The sequence below is a fragment of the Panthera leo genome, chromosome D1, assembly GCF_018350215.1.
Source record: "Panthera leo isolate Ple1 chromosome D1, P.leo_Ple1_pat1.1, whole genome shotgun sequence".
NCBI lineage: Eukaryota > Metazoa > Chordata > Mammalia > Carnivora > Felidae > Panthera > Panthera leo.
Genome location: NC_056688.1, coordinates 10323719 through 10341178, shown reverse-complemented (window position 1 = coordinate 10341178; position 17460 = coordinate 10323719). Strand labels below are relative to the sequence as shown.

The window sequence follows — 17460 nt, the reverse complement described above, 5'->3', positions numbered from 1 at the left end:
CCCCAGGCAGCCACTAATAACTGATCAAAGCTTGTACTCAAAGTGAACCTATCTGCCATAAGACTGCCTTACACAAGAAGTTATGACATCAACATTGTTGAGAACTAGGGCTCACCACATTACATTTTTGGAGCAATGAAACTGGCAGCACAGATGATGGCATGAACCTGAGACTAGACGTCAGAAGACAGAGATTTAAACACTGGCTTTACCACTGTGAGATCTGACGCAAGCTCCTGCAACTTATCTAAGTTACAAATTCCATGTGTGTAAAATGGTATGCAAAAAAGGTCTTCTTCTTTTTTTTTTTAATTTAAATTCAAGTTAGTTAACATACAGCGTAGTCTTGGTTTCAGGAATAGAACCCGGGATTCATCTCTTACATATGATACCCAGTGCTCATCCTGAAAAGTGCCCTCCTTAATGCTCATCACCCATTTTACCCATACCCTACCCACCTCCCCTCCAGCAACGCTCAGTTTGTTCTCTATATTTAAGATTCTCTTATGGTTTGCCTCCCTCTCTGTTTCAACAAAGCTCTTCTGATGAGTAAATAAGATGATGTGTGTTAAAATTCTTTGTAAATGAATATGCAAAATGTAAATTATGATGACGATATAAATAGAACTTTAAAATAATAATAAAGCACGATTGTGATAAAAGGGTATGTACATAGGAGGAGAGGAAGAAAAGGGAGAAAGTACTGTAATGGAATCAGAATAAACTACTGACAGCATCACTGAATACAATCCTCAAAAGGCTCAGTGCCACTTCTCTTTCTGAATAGTGATGGGGAGATACATTTACCTGCTTGGGGGTGATCACCACAGAGAGAATAACCCCACCATCTTCTTCACTGGTTCCTGGTGCAGGAACAAACACAGGTTCCGAGGGGTAGAAGCCATCTTCTCTCCAAATCTGTAAGACCCCCCCCCAAAAAAAAGTATTTGATAGAAGGCTAGTTATGAGCAAGAAGCCTTCAACAGCTTTTCTCACTCCCAGCATGCACCTGGCTGTCAGTACACTATCCATTCAGTAAAAGAACCAGGCTCACTGAGCTGAATAGAGGGGGGCAGGTGGCTTGCAGCTACAGGCTCCATCATCATCAGACACAATCTGTGCAGTTATAATTTCCCATCGACCTGAACTATGTGTCCCAATAACCTAAACCCCATGATTTCTCTAAAAATAACATCCAACAGAGACTTGTTTTTCTGGGCTTGGGATTCATGTAAGATTCCCCAGAGGGAATATACCCCTAGCCTAGGTGATTCTGTGGTTCTCAAACTGAATAAAAGTAAATGGTTGAGCGGCTTAAATATTAAAGAAGCTCAAGGGGTGCCTGGCTGGCTCACTTGGTTAAGCGTCCGACTCTTCATTTCAGCTCAGGTCATGATCTCACAGGTGGTGAGATCCAGCCCTGCAGCGGGCTCTGCCCTGACAGCTTGGCACCTGCTTGGGATTCTCTCTCTACCTCTCCCCAACGCATGCAAGCACTCTCACTCACTCTCTCTCTCTCATTCTCTTTCTCTCTGTCTCTCAAAATAAATAAAACATTAAAAAGAAAAACCTTTAAAAAAAGTCACTCCTTCCTTTAAAAAAAGAAAAAGAAATTCAAGAGCTACTTTAACAAAACAGAAACTAATTCAAAAAAGTGGTCTTTTAAGGGTGCCCTTTAAAAGGGCAAAAGTGGTCTTTTAAGAGTTCAGAACGGGAAAAAGATTTTCATTACCGTCAGTGTTTTGTTTACCACGTCCACCTTGATCAGAGAATCCCCCACCAAATGCCGAAAGCCACAGCCATAGAAGAAACGATACTTTCTGCCACTGAATTGGCCATAGTTGATCTGGGGAAATTCAATACCTCCTTCATCCTCTAGACCCTCAGGATGTAGATTTTCATAGGAGCACCAAATCTAAAAGAGATCCCAAAAGGATTTGCAGTGATTGCTTACTTTCTCACCTATTTTATGCAGTATAGGTCAGTGAGGGGACTAAGAGTTTGCAATAGGGCTTGGAAACTGAGACTCTAGGTCATCTTTTCCATTATTCCTCTTTCCATCACGTGTATGAATACGTGAAGATCATCGGGTTTTGTGACGAAGCTGTCAAATGGCATACAGGGTGGCAGTGACCTTCTTATTCTACCAAAGCTAAGATATTAATAGCTACACAACGACATGCTGTGGTAAGCACAAGCTTTCCAGAAGGTGGAGATGATCAATACCAATCTAATACTTAGCCGTTCCACAACCATTAGAAGATTGACAAATCTGTTTCAAAACACAAAAAGGATAGGTAAACACAGCGCTCACTCCCACTCAGAATCCTGCAGCTCTTGTGCAAGCGACTGTCATGACCTTACCCTGCTAGGCTGAATGATATCAGACTTATTGGGCAACAAAGATTGAGGGAAACAGCCAATGAATAGAGTACCACGATTAAAATTCAAAGTCTTAGTCTAGTGTCCTTTGAAAGCATACCTTTCCATCAGCCTGTTTCACAGCACTGGCTGAAGAATAGGACAATGGGCTGAGGTTCTGTCCCTCGGGGTCATTCAAACTGACATGCAAGGGCAAAACAAACCTTCGAGGGAAAGATCTGCCTACTGAATTATAGACCTGTTCAGGAAAAAGAAAGAGATGAGAAAATGTCATTCATAGGATAACAGCATGTCCCAATAATTTATATCCAGTCAAACATTCCTAAGTAATTGCATGAACGATCATTTTCATTCATTCATTTATTCCACAAACATCTGTTGAGTACCTCTAGGCAAAGCACTATTTTAGACACTGGGGATGCAACAGTGAACAGAGTCTCTGGACTTCAAGGAACTCACACTCTAGCGGAAAAAGAATTAAAATGTGTTATTGGAGTAGTGTCAAATACACAAATGAGGTCTTGATAGTGATAACTGCCATTAAGAAACATCCTGCAGGGTGAGAGACTAGAGAGTAACAGGGGTGCTTCCTTTTTCATGTCTGGTCAGAATAGGCCTCTGCATATTAAAGCATTAACTTAGTAGGCCTGGGTTGCTCAAAGCTGGCACATTCTCAAGAAAGGTCCATTTTCATGGCTGTTCCTTGGCTGGCACCTGAGAACTGAGTTGTGGGAATATTATGTCTGACAAGACTGGGTTCGCATTCCTGAGGTCTTGAGCCACACTGCACTACTTTACCCAGACAGTTGATGCAAACAATGCAATTTATAATGAACATTTGCTTCCCTGTGGGCATACGGAGCTTTGCTTAACTGAGGTTGGGTAGGGGCTATATGCCTATGTGCTGATACCCAACAAAAACTCTTGATCAATTTGGGGGAGCTTCCCTGGCATGCAACATTCCATACATGTTGTCACAAGTTGCTAGAGGAATCAGGTGTGTCCTGGGTGACTCCAGTGGGAGAAGACTTGGAAGTGTGCACCTGGCGGTCTCCTCCAGTCTTCATCCCACGCACCTTTCCATTTGCTGACTTTTCTGAGATCTGTGAGCCCTCCTACTGAATCACCAAACCAAGAGTGAGGATCCCCAACACAACCTCCTTGCAGAGATCATGTTGAAGCAGGAGGCCCTAGCAAAATAAGTATATTTTTTCTGACAATAAGAGTGCTTTAAGCATATTTTCCTTTCTTGAAATACTGTAAGAGGGGCACCTGGGTGGTTCAGTCGGTTAAGGGTCTGACTCTTGGTTTTGGCTCAGGTCATGATCTCACCATTAATGGATTTGAGCCCTGCGTTGGGCTCTGTCCTGTCAACAAAGGGCCTTCTTGGGATTCTCTCTCTCTCTCTCTCTCTCTCTCTCTCTCTCTCTCTCTCTTTCTGTCTCTCTCTCTCTCTAAAAAATAATCAAATGCAAAAAGAAAAACAACAAAAAAAAAAACTACTGTAAGATGGAGAAGAAAATGTGCTATTTCCCCTCATATACCTGGATCCACATTACCTCCATCTCACACAGAAATGTTTTTACTGAAAAAAGATTCAGTGCTATTTTTAAGCTTCATACAGAGTTAGAATTTTTTAAGAGTTAGATGTTTTAAGTTACTTTTAAATTTATGTAAACATTTTTTTTTCCTTCAGCAAAGCCATAGCTGAACAAAAAGACACTTCCAATAATGGGGGCTTAGGTAAAGTGGACCAACTATTCCACTGAAAACAGTTTAAAGAAGCTAGACAAAATGCTTAAAATAGGTGTTTGAACTCAGGAAACAACAGATGTTGGTGAGGATGTGGAGAAATGGGAACTCTCTTATACTGCTGATGGGAATGCAAACTGGTTCAGCTGCTCTGGAAAAGAGTGTGAAGGTTCCTCAAAAAATTAAAAATAGAATTGCCCTACGACCCAGCAACAGCACTACTAGGGATTTATGCAAAGGATACAGGGGTGCTGAGTCATAGGGGCGCATGTACCCCAATGTTTATAGCAGCACTTTCAACAATAGCCAAATTAGGGAAAGAGCTCAAATGTCCATCAACTGACAAATGGATAAAGAAGATGTGGTTTATATATACAATGGAATACTACTCGGCAATGAGAAAGAATGAAACCTTGCCATTTGCAACAACATGGATGGAACTGGAGGGTATTACGGTAAGTGAAATAAATCAGTCAGAAAAAGACAGATATCATGCTTTCACTCATATGTGGAACTTAAGAAACTTAACAGAAGACCATGGGGGAAAGGAAGGGAAAAAAAAAATTACAGAAAGGGAGGCAAACCGTAAGAGACTCTTAAATACAGAGAACAAACTGAGGGCTGATGGGAGGGTCGGTGGGGAAGGGAAAATGGGTAATGGGCATTGAGGAGGGCACTTGTTGGGATGAGCACTGGGTGTTGTACGTAAGCGATGAATCATGGCAATCTACTCCTGAAGCCAAGAGCACACTGTATATGCTGTATTTTAGCTAACTTGACAATAAATTATATTTAAAAAATGCTTTGTAATTCCCCCCCCAAAAATAAAAATAAAATAAAATACCTGTTTGAAGGCATTGGAGAGCTAAAAAGGCAGTGACGAACAACAGGGCAGAGATTTGGAGGGAGACGGAAACCTAGAGGTAAACAAGATACAGGGGCGGTGGGGCAACTTGTCCCCTAGGGATAGCAACTGCTTCCAGAAAAAAGGCAGCTGAAAGGCTGAGAAAATAAAATAACTTTTTATTAAACTTTTTTTATCTTGAGATCACTGCAGATTCACATGAAATAATACAGAAAAATAAACAATTGATTAAAAAATGGGCAAAAAACTAAAATAACATTTTGCCAAAAATATACAAATGGCCAATAAGTACATGAAAAGATGCTCAGCATCATTCATTAGTCATTAGGGAAATGCAAATCAAAATTACAAGGAGATATTACTTCATACCCACTAGGGTGGTTATTATAAAAAAAAAAAAAATCAAAACAAGAAAATAACAAGTGCTTTGAAAAGGTGAAGGAATCGGACCCCTGTGCATCGCCGGTGGGAATGTTAAATGGTGCAGCTGTTGTAGAAAACATTCTGGCGGTTCTTCAGTTAGTGATACAATTATCACAGGATCCAGCAATTCTATTTCTAGTTATATACAAAAAGAATTTAAAACAGGGACTCAAATGTATACTTGTGTGCCAATGTTCATAACAGCACTATTCACAATAGCCAAAAGGTGAAAACAACCCAAATGTTCCCCAACAAATGAACAGATAAACAAAATGCAGTACAGACATACAAGGATATTTAACCTTTAACAGGAATGAGATTCTGATACATGTTACAACATGGATGACCCTCAAAAAGGTTATGCTAAATAAAATAAGCCAAACACAAAAAAATAAATCTTGTCTGATTCCACTCATATGAGGTACCTAGAATAGGCAAATGCATAGAAACAGAAAGCAGAATAGAGGCTACCAAAGGCTGGAGAGAGAGGATAATAGGGACCTGTTATTTAATGGGTAGAGTTTCCACTTGGAATGATAAAAAGTGTGGAAATGGGCAGTGATTATGGTTACACAACACTGTTAATGTACTTAATGCTACTGAACTGAATACCTAAAGATGGTTAAAATGTAAGTTTTATGTTATGTATATTTTATCACATAAAAAACAAAATAATACAGAGAGATCATATGTATCCTTCATCCAGTTTCACCAATGACAGCGTCTTGCATAACTGCAGTACAATATCACAACTGGAAAATTTACACTGATATAATCCACCAACTTTTTTCAGATTTCACCAGCTAACATGCACGTGTGTGTGTGTGTGTGTGTGTGTGTGTGTGTGTGTCTGTGTATTTAGTTCCATGCAGTTTTCTCATGTGTAAATTCCTGTGATCACCACCATACTCAAGATATAAAATCACCACAAGGATCCTTCATGCTACCTTTTTATAAATATATGGCTACACCAACTCCCCAACACTTGACCCCAGTGAATAGACTTTGAGATTTTCAAGGAATTAAAGGGATAAAAGCTGGAGTTCAAGGACTGCCAAAAAGGAGAAGCCCTGATAGACCCCCAGCTCTTTGGATCAAAACCCCTTCGTTCAGCACCTAGGAGTAAGAATGAACAAGAAGTAGTCCAGCTCTTTCAGGAACTGTACCCTGCTTCAAAATATCCCAAGCCCTAGAACTAGATTAAGAATATCTGGAATTGGGGCGCCTGGGTGGCTCAGTGAGTTGAGCGTCCGACTTCAGCTCAGGTCATGATCTCACAGTTTGTGAGTTCGAGCCCCGCATCAGGCTCTGTGCTGACCGCTTGCTTGCTCAGAGCCTGGAGCCTGCTTCAGATTCTGTGTCTCCTTCTCTCTCTGCCCCTCCCCCGCTCACGCTTTGTCTCACTGTTTCTCAAAAATAAATCAATGTAAAAAAAAAAAAAAAGAATATCTGGAATTGATCATGTACCCAAGCAATCAGCCAAAAGTAAATAAAATTTTCTCTGGAGGAACATAGTATCAGCCTGGGTCTCAAAATATCTCTACAATTTTTCAAACACAATATTCTGTATACAATAAAAATTAGCCAGTACATGAGAAGACAAGAGCATGTTTAAAAAAACAAAACAAAACAAGATAACAACAGAACCAGAGCCACAAGGGATCCAGATAATAGAAGCTACCAGACTCTAAGTTTCTGAATATGGTTGAGGAAATTCTTTTAAACTGAGAATTGTAGCAGAGAACTAGAAATTATAAAAGAGAACCAAATTAAAATTCAAGTACTGAAAAATGCAATGAGTTTAAGAACTTAGTGGCAAGGTTTAACAGCAGAATAGACACTGTTGAAGAAAAAATTAACTGTAAGACAGGTAAGAAGAAAATATCCAAAACAAGATGCTTATTAGAGAGACACAAGAATGGTAAATACCAAATAGAACATAAGTAAAAAGTGAAAAGGAAACATAAAGTGAAAAAAACATAAAGTGAAAAGGAGTAACACACATGTACTTCAATCCCAGAGAGAAGGGAGAGAAAGGATTTACCAGATGCAATATTTGAAGAAATAGGTGACATTTTTCAAAACTAGTGAAAGACATCAAACCATAGATTCAGTTATCCCTAAAAAACACCAAAGTAAAATAAATAAAAAGAAAACCATACTGAGAGCTATCCTAGGACTAACTACAGAAAATCAAAGAGAAGATTTTAAAATCAGTCAGAGATGGGGTGCCTGGGTGGCTCAGTCGGTTAAGCATCCAACTTCAGCTCAGGTCATGATCTCACAGTTCATGAGTTTGAGCCCCACACTGGCTCTCTGCTGTCACGGCTTCCCTTCAGGTCCTCTGCCTCCCTCTCTCTCTGCCCCTTCCTTGCTCTCTCTCTCTCTCTCTCTCTCTCTCTCTCAATCTCTCTAAAATAAAAGCATTAAAAAAAGTTTTCTTTTAAATCAGAGGAGGAAAAAATAGCAACTTCAAAGGAGCAAGGCTTAGATTGACTACTGATTTCTCAACAGAAATCAGAATACAACCAAACATCTTTAAAGTATTAAAAAAAATAACCTAGAACTCTTTATCTAATGAAAACATTCTTCAAGAAAGAAGGTAAAATAAAGACATTTTTCTGAGAAGCAAAAACAGATTTCATCACCAGCATATCTGAACTAAAGGAAATACCAAAAGATACTCTTCTGTTACAAAGAAAATGATTCCACAGGGAAGCCTCAGACTGGGAGGAATTAAAAGCAATTGAAAGGTACAGATGTGGGTACATGGGTGGTATGGAGAACTATGGTTACATAAAACAATAATAATAATGTCTTATAGGGTTTAATATAGAAAGAAAATTAAAATATACAACAACAGTAGTGTATAAATCAGGAGAAGAGTAAAGAGAGTTAATGTGTTCCAGAGTTCTTGCACTGTCTGCAAGGAATTAAAGAACCAATTTATAATATATTGTGTTAAATCAAGGCTGCATATTATAATCTCTAAAATAATCACCAGGGACGCATGGGGGGCTCAGTTGGTTAAGCTTCTGACTTCAGCTAAGGTCATGACCTCACGGTTCGTGGGTTCAAGGCCTGTGTCAGGTTCTGTGCTGACAGCTCAGAGCCTGGAGCCTGCTTCAGATTCTGTGTCTCCCTCACTCTGCCCCTCCCCCACTCATGCTCTGTCTTTCCCTGTCCCTCTCCCTCTCTCTCTCTCTCAAAAATAAATAAACATTAAAAAATAAAAAATAGGGGCACCTGGGTGGCTCAGTTGGTTGAGCGTCCGACTTCGGCTCAGGTCATGATCTCGCAGTCTGTGAGTTCAAGCCCCGCGTCAGGCTCTGTGCTGACAGCTCAGAGCCTGGAGCCTGCTTCAGATTCTGTGTCTCCCTCTCTCTGACCCTCCCCCGTTCGTGCTCTCTCTCTCTCTCTCTCTCTCTCTCTCTGTGAAAAATAAATAAACTTAAAAAAAAATAAGTTGGGGCGCCTGGATGGCTCAGTCAATTGAGCGTCCAGCTTCAGCTCAGGTCATGATCTCACAGTTTGTGAGTTCGAGCCCCGCGTCTGGCTCTGTGCTGACAGCTTAGAGCCTGGAGCCTGTTTCGGATTCTGTGTCTCCCTCTCTCTCTGCTCCTCCCCTGCTCATGCTCTGTCTCTCTCTCTCTTTCTCTCTCAAAAATAAATGAACATTAAAAAAATTTTTAAAAAAAGAAAAAAGAAGTAAAATAAATAACCCCTAAAAAAATATTTAATTACCAAGCTAATGGGCAGGAGGTGGAATGAGGTTTGGGGAGGGGAGATGGAAATCAAATAATAAAATACACTTAACCAATCCAGGGAAGGCAAGAAAGGAGAGAGAGAAACAATGACACAAATAGGAAGTGAACAGTAAGATGGGATTCTTTTTATTAAAAAAAAATTTTTTAACATTTATTCATTTTTGAGAGATAGAAACAGAGCATGAGTGGAGGAGAGTCAGAGAGAGGGAGACACAGAATCCCAAGCAGGCTCCAGGCTCCGTGCTGTCACCACAGAGCCTGATGAAGGGCTCAAACCCACATATCACGAGATCACAACCTGAGCCAAAGTCGGACACTCAACCAACTGAGCCACCCTGGCGCCCCAAGATGGGATTTTTAAACTTCAATATATTGGTGACTGTTCCAACTAAATGCTCAATTAAAAGTCAAGAATTAGCATAACGGATTTTTAAAATATATGCTTCTTACAAGATACACATTCATAAAGATTAAAAGTGTAAGAATGGAAAAATTACAGCATGCAAACATTAAACAAAAAAGTAGACTTTAAGGCAAAAAACATTACTCAGATGGCACAAAAACAGACACATAGACCAATGGAATAGAATAGAAACCCCAGAACTAGACCCACAAACGTATGGCCAACTCATCTTTGACAAAGCAGGAAAGAACATCCAGTGGAAAAAAGACAGTCTCTTTAACAAATGGTGCTGGGAGAACTGGACGGCAACATGCAGAAGGTTGAAACTAGACCACTTTCTCACACCATTCACAAAAATAAACTCAAAATGGATAAAGGACCTGAATGTGAGACAGGAAACCATCAAAACCTTAGAGGAGAAAGCAGGAAAAGACCTCTCTGACCTCAGCCGTAGCAATCTCTTACTCGGCACATCCCCAAAGGCAAGGGAATTAAAAGCAAAAGTGAATTACTGGGACCTTATGAAGATAAAAAAGCTTCTGCACAGCAAAGGAAACAACCAACAAAACTAAAAGGCAACCAACGGAATGGGAAAAGATATTTGCAAATGACATATCGGACAAAGGGCTAGTATCCAAAATCTATAAAGAGCTCACCAAACTCCACACCCGAAAAACAAATAACCCAGTGAAGAAATGGGCAGAAGACATGAATAGACACTTCTCTAAAGAAGACATCCGGATGGCCAACAAGCACATGAAAAGATGTTCAACGTCGCTCCTTATCAGGGAAATACAAATCAAAACCACACTCAGATATCACCTCATGCCAGTCAGAGTGGCCAAAATGAACAAATCAGGAGACTATAGATGCTGGAGAGGATGTGGAGAAACGGGAACCCTCTTGCACTGTTGGTGGGAATGCAAATTGGTGCAGCCGCTCTGGAAAGCAGTGTGGAGGTTCCTCAGAAAATTAAAAATAGACCTACCCTATGACCCAGCAATAGCACTGCTAGGAATTTATCCAAGGGATACAGGAGTACTGATGCAGAGGGGCACTTGTACCCCAATGTTTATAGCAGCACTCTCAACAATAGCCAAATTATGGAAAGAGCCTAAATGTCCATCAACTGATGAATGGATAAAGAAATTGTGGTTTATATACACAATGGAATACTACGTGGCAATGAGAAAAAATGAAATATGGCCCTTTGTAGCAACGTGCATGGAACTGGAGAGTGTGATGCTAAGTGAAATAAGCCATACAGAGAAAGACAGATACCATATGGTTTCACTCTTATGTGGATCCTGAGAAACGTAACAGAAGCCCATGGGGGAGGGGAAGGGAAAAAAAAAAAAAAAAAAGAGGTTAGAGTGGGAGAGAGCCAAAGCATAAGAGACTGTTAAAAACTGAGAACAAACTGAGGGTTGATGGGGGGTGGGAGGGAGGGGAGGGTGGGTGATGGGTATTGAGGAGGGCACCTTTTGGGATGAGCACTGGGTGTTGTATGGAAACCAATTTGACAATAAATTTCATATATTAAAAAAAACAAAACAAAACAAAACAAAACATTACTCAGAAATAAATGTTCAATAAAATCATCAAGGTAAAACAATTCTAAATTTGTATGTACATAATAACAGAGCACCAAAATATATAAACTAAAAATTAACATAACTATAGGAGCACCAGTCTGGCTTAGTTGATAAGAGCATGTGACTCTTGATCTTGCGGTCATGAGTTTGAGCCCCACATTGAGGGCAGAGTTTTCTTTAAAAAAATAAAAAATAAAATAAAATTAACATAACTATAAAAAGAAACAGAAAAATCTGTATTCCAAGTAAGAGACTTTAATATGCCTCTCATGCAATATCATAATGTCATGTAATAGAGATCAATAAAAACAGATACGATTTGGATAGTATAAACAAATATGACCTAATTGACATATGTAAAACACTACATTCAAAATTCAGAATATACATTATTTTAAATACATATGAAGCACTTAAAAAATGATCTAACACTGGACCATAAAGCAAATCTCAATATCATACAGTAAAATTAAGCTGGAAATCAATGGTAGAAAAATCTCTATATATTTGAAATTTTAAAAACACATTTCAAAAACAAATCTCAATGAGAGAAAATTCGTTAACTGAGAAGTAATAATAAAACATATAAAAATTTGTGGGATGCAGCTAAAACTCTGCTAGAGTGACATTTATCATCACAAAGATATATGTTGTGGGCAAAAGGATGAAAAATAACAAACTAACCACATCCTTAGTTACAAAGAGGTCATATTAGGCACAAAGGAAAAAGAAAGGGCCAGAGAAAGACTGTATGATTTCACTCACATGTGGAATTTAAGAAACAAAACAAATGAACATGGGGGGAAAGAAACAAAGAGAGAGGCAAGCCATAAAACAGACTCTTAACTATAGAGAACAAAGTGAGATGTTGCCGGAGGGGAAGTGGGCAGGGGATGGGCTAAATGGGTGGTGGAGATTAAGTAGGGCACTTGTGACGAGCCCTGGGTGTTGTATGAAGAAAGAAGGAAAGGAAATAATAAAAATAAGAACAGAAACTGATGAAATGGAAAATACACACACATTAAAGAGGATCAACCAAGCCAGAAAGATAGTTGTTTTTGAAAAGCTTCATTAAATCGATAAGACCCTGGCAAGCCTAAGCAAATGCACAAAAAGAAAGGAAAAATTACCATATAGGGATAAAACAGGTGGCATCAATTAACCATAGGTACATTTTTTTAAATCATAGAATGATATCACAAATGACATCAGATAAATAAATTTGAAATTTTAGATGACATAAATTTCTAAAAAAAATCAATTTACCAAATCTGACACAATAAAAAATAGAAAATCAGAATAATATTGTATTATTAAAATACAATTCATAATTTAAGATCTAACTATAAGGAAATATACAGGCCCAGATGGCTTACTTCTTGAATTATTCCAAACGTTTAAGAAATAATGCCAATCTTATACATTCTCATGTAGAGAAAAGAGAACAATTTCCAACTCACTGTATGAGATCAGCAAAACCTTAATACCAAAACTTAACAAGGATATTATAAGAAAGAAAAATTATAGGCCAATTTTATTCATAAAATACATGCAACAAAATCCTAAACAACGTATTAGCAAAGTAAGTCCAACAATATTTAAAGAAAAATACACAGCAACCAATTGGGATTTGATTCAGGAATAGAAGGGAAAGCTTCACATTCAAAAATCAATAAATAGCTGTTATTACAAAGATTTCTTCAATCAATCAATGTACTTTACCACACTGATGACATAAAGGATAAGTCAGATGATTATCTCAAAACTATTGAAAAAACACTTGATAAAATCCAACATCCATCCATAATAAAAGTTCTTAGTAAACTAGAAGTAAAAGGGAACTTTCCTAAGTGAGAAAAATTATCTTTAAAAAAGAATCTATTGGGGCACCTGGGTGGCTCAGTCAGTTAAGCATCCAACTTCAGCTCCAGTCATGATTTTTGAGTTCGAGCCCAGCGTCGGGCTATGTATTGACAGCTCAGAACCTGGAGCCTGCTTCAGATTCTGTTTCTCCCTCTCTGTCTGCTCCTCCCCTGTTCGTGCTCTGTCTCTCTGTCTCTCAAAAAATAAACATTTTTTTAAAAATCTATCAATAACTTATGTCCACACGAAATCTGCCCACAAATGTTAACAGCAGTTTTATTATATTTGCCAAAAACTGAAAGTAACCAAGGTATCCTCCAATAAATGAATGGATAAACAAACCGTAGTACATACATCCAACAGCATATTATTCAGTGATGAAAAAAATGAGCTATCAAGCCACCAAAAGACCTGAAGAAACTTTAAATATACATTACTATGAGGAAAAAGCAAGTCTGAAAAGGCTACATACTCTAGGATTCCAATTACATGACATCTTGAAAAAGGAGAAAGTATAGGGACAGTAAAAAGATTACTAGTTGCTAGGTGTTGAGAGAAGTGGGGAGGGAAGAAGATGGAATGTGGTATTTTAAGGGTAGGGAAACTAGTCTGTATGGTACTATAATGGTAGATACACGACTTTATGCATTTGTCAAAACCCATAGAATTGTACAACACAGAGTGAATCCTAGTGTAAATTATGGACTTTAGGTAGTAATAATATATAAATATTGGTTCATCATTGGTAACAAATATACCACACCAAGGCAAGATGTCAACAATAGGGGAATCTGGGGATATTAGGGGAAGGGAATATACATGGGAGTGCTTTCCAGGTTCTGCTTGATTTTTCTTTAAACCTAAAACTTCTCTTCTCTAAAAAACAAAGTCTATTAGTTTGTTTGCTTGTTTAAATCTATAGCAAACAGCATACCTAACAGTAAAATGTTGAAGACTTTTCCTCTCATATTGGGCACCAGATAAGGATGCCAACCATCTCCACTTGTATTCAACACTGTACTGGAGGTCCAATGAAGAAAGGCAAGAAAATGAAAATCAATAACTAGTTTGGAAAGGAAACTGTCATTACTTGTATAAGATATGATTGTAGATGTAGAAAATCTAAAAGAATCTATAAATTATTAGAATTACTGAATTACTGTATTCATTAACTGAGCACAAGATCAAGAAACTAAAACCAAACATATTGCTATACAGCAGTATTAACATAAATGAAAGCAAAAGTAAATACCTAGGAGTAAATCTAATAATTTAATAATGTTCTTTATAATAAAAAAGACATATAAAATGTGTACCCAGATAGCTATAAAACACTTTAAAGAAGTGATAAAATGGAAAGATAAATTGTGTTCATGTACTAGAAGAATCAACATTGTGTAAACATATTAACCTTCTCTCAAATTAATACGCAGATTCAGTGCAAATGCAATTAAAATCTGACAGGTTTTTTTGTTGTTCTGTGTGTGTGTGTGTGTGTGTGTGTGTGTGTGTAGAAACTGACAAGCTGATTCTAAAATGTATATAAAAACGTAGGGGGGGGTGCCTACATGGTTCAGTCAGTTCAGTGTCTGACTTCGGCTCAGGTCATGGTTTCAGAGTTCATGGGTTTGAGACCCACATCAGGCTCTGTGCTGACAGCTCAGAGCCTGGAGCCTATTTCAGATTCTGTGCCTCCCTCTCTCTCTGCTCCTCCCCCACTCATACTCTGTCTCTCTCTCTCTCTCTTAAAAATAAATAAACATTAAAAAAATTTTTTTTTAATGTAGGGACACCTGGGTTGCTCAGTTGGTTGAGCACCCAACTCTTGATTTCGGGGCAGGTCATGATCCCAGGATCATGGGATCAAGCCCTGCGTTGGGCTCCTTATTGAGCATGGGGCCTGCTTGGGATATTCTCTCTCTCTCTCCCTCTACCCCTCTCCCCTGCTTGCTCTCTCTCTCTAAAATAAAAAAAAAAATTTTTTTAATTTAAAAAGTTATAGAGGGCCAGGAATGGCCATGACACTCATTATAGAAGGAAATATTAGGAGGACCTTATCTACTAAACATCAAGATTTTTCATACAGTGATATTAATCAGTACAGTGAGATATTGGCACAGGAATACCTAAGTAGACCAATGGAACAGAATATAAATCTAAAACAGAGTAACACATATATGAGTACTTAATTTTTAGAATTAAAAACTGTTGTAGAGGTAATATGGGAAAATATTGTTATGACCTTATCATGGGAAGATGTCTGAAATAGGATGTACAATGTATTACTCATAAAGAAAAAAACTGATAGATTGGAACATGCTTATTCATCAAAAGCACCATTAAGATAAACTGATAGAGGTATCTGCAAAAATACCTGTAGGAATTTCATACTTAATGGTGAATTACTAAACATTTTCCAGATGAGAAGGGGAAAATGATTACTGCTATAACTACTTCTTTTCAATTTGAGGTCCTAGCCAATATAATAAGGCATGAAAAAGAAATAAAAGGCATATAAGGACTGGAAAGAAAGAAATGAAACTGTCATTATTTTCAGATAACATGATTATATACATAGAATATCAAAAATAATCTAGAGTCAACTATTCAAACCCTAATAAGTGAATTTAGCAAGATATTTAAATAAGAAATCAATATACAAAATCAACTGCATTTCTATATACCAGCAAAAACAGAAAATGAAAGCTTAAAAACTAAGCAAAATAAGTCAGAGAAAAAACAGACATCATATGATTTCACTCATATACTTGTATGTGTGATTTGAGAAACACAACAGATGAACATAGGGGAAGGGAAGTAAAAATAAGATAAAAACAGAGAGGGAGGCAAACCATAAGAGATTCTTAAATACAGAGAACAAGCTGAGCGTTGCTGGAGGGGCGGTGGGTGGGAGGATGGGTTAAATGGGTGATGGGCATTAAGTAGGGTACCTGTTGGGATGACCACTGGGTGTCACAGGTAAGAGATGAATCCCTGGGTTCTAATCCAGAAACCAAGACTACACTGTATGTTAACTAACTTGAATTTATTTATTTATTTATTTATTTATTTATTTATTTATTTTTAACGTTTATTTATTTTTGAGACAGAGAGAGACAGAGCACGAACGGGGGAGGGGCAGAGAGAGAGGGAGACACAGAATCGGAAGCAGGCTCCAGGCTCTGAGCCGTCAGCCCAGAGCCCGACGAGTGGCTCGAACCCGCGGACCGCGAGATCGTGACCTGAGCTGAAGTCGGACGCTTAACCGACTGAGCCACCCAGGCGCCCCAACTAACTTGAATTTAAATTAAAGAAAAAGAAGGAGGAGGAGGAGAAGAACGAGGACGAGGACGAGGATGAGGAGGGAGAGGAGGAGAGAAGGAGGAGGAGGAGGAGGAGGAGGAGGAGGGGGAGGAGGAGGAGGAAGAGGGGGAGGAGGAGGGGAAATCTAAAGCAAACGTGATGCTAAAAATGGTAACAGAGAACAATCTGGTGTCTGCCAGAGGGGAGAGTATAGGGATGGGCAAAACAGGGGAAGGGATTAAAAAGTATAAAAGCCCAGTTATAAAATAAATAGGATGTGAGGATACAATGTACAGCATAGAGAGTATAGTTAATAATATGTAACAACTTTCTATGGTGACAGAAGATACTAGATTTATTGTGACGATCAACTCATAATGTATATAAATGTTAAATCACTATGTTGTGTGCCTAATATAATATTGTATGTCAACTACACTTGAATAAAAAAACTTACAATTAAAAGAAAAGACTGGGACGCCTTGCTGGCTCAGTCACTGGAGTGTGCAACACTTGATATTGGAATTGTAGGTTCACACCCCATATTGAGTGTAGAGATTACTTAAAAATAAAATATTTTAAAAATAATAATAATAATTAATCAAATATACCATTTATAATAGTTTCAAAACTAAACCTGAATGCTTACAGATAAATTTAACAAAAGATATGCAATATCCTGACCAAAAACTTTATAAACATTACTGAGAGAAAATTTTAAAAGACTCAAATAAATGGAAAGATATGCCATGTTCATGGATTGGAAGACTCAACATTTCTTACTGTTGTAGAGACATCAATTATCCTCAAATTGATCTGTAGTTGCAACATGATTCCAATCAGATTTTGGTTTTTTCTTAATTTGCAAAAACTGACATGTTGACTCTAAACTTATGGAAATGCAAAAAGGCCAAGAAAAACCCAGGCAATCTTTAAATTAAAGAAAAGAGCTAGGACTTATACTGCAGATATCAAGACCTATCAGACAGCTATAATAACTAATAAGTAAGCTTTGTAAGAAAAGTTAACTTTAGGGGTGCCTGGGTGGCTCAGTCTAGTTAAGTATCGGACTCTTGATCTCAGCTCAAGACAGGATCTCACACTTTA

The 17460-nt window shown here is 38.2% G+C and overlaps 1 protein-coding gene across 2 annotated transcripts in view; it reads right to left on the bottom strand.

Moving 5' to 3' along the window:
• BCO2 (beta-carotene oxygenase 2) overlaps positions 1-17460 on the bottom strand; it is a 47347-nt gene that overhangs the window by 996 nt on the left and 28891 nt on the right. For both annotated transcript variants that reach the window (XM_042903990.1, XM_042903991.1), the window contains 3 exons: positions 2483-2620; positions 1733-1915; positions 808-918 (listed from right to left, as the gene is read on the bottom strand). In XM_042903990.1, the coding sequence (XP_042759924.1) occupies positions 808-918; positions 1733-1915; positions 2483-2620 (432 nt within the window). The remainder of the gene's footprint in view (positions 1-807; positions 919-1732; positions 1916-2482; positions 2621-17460) is intronic.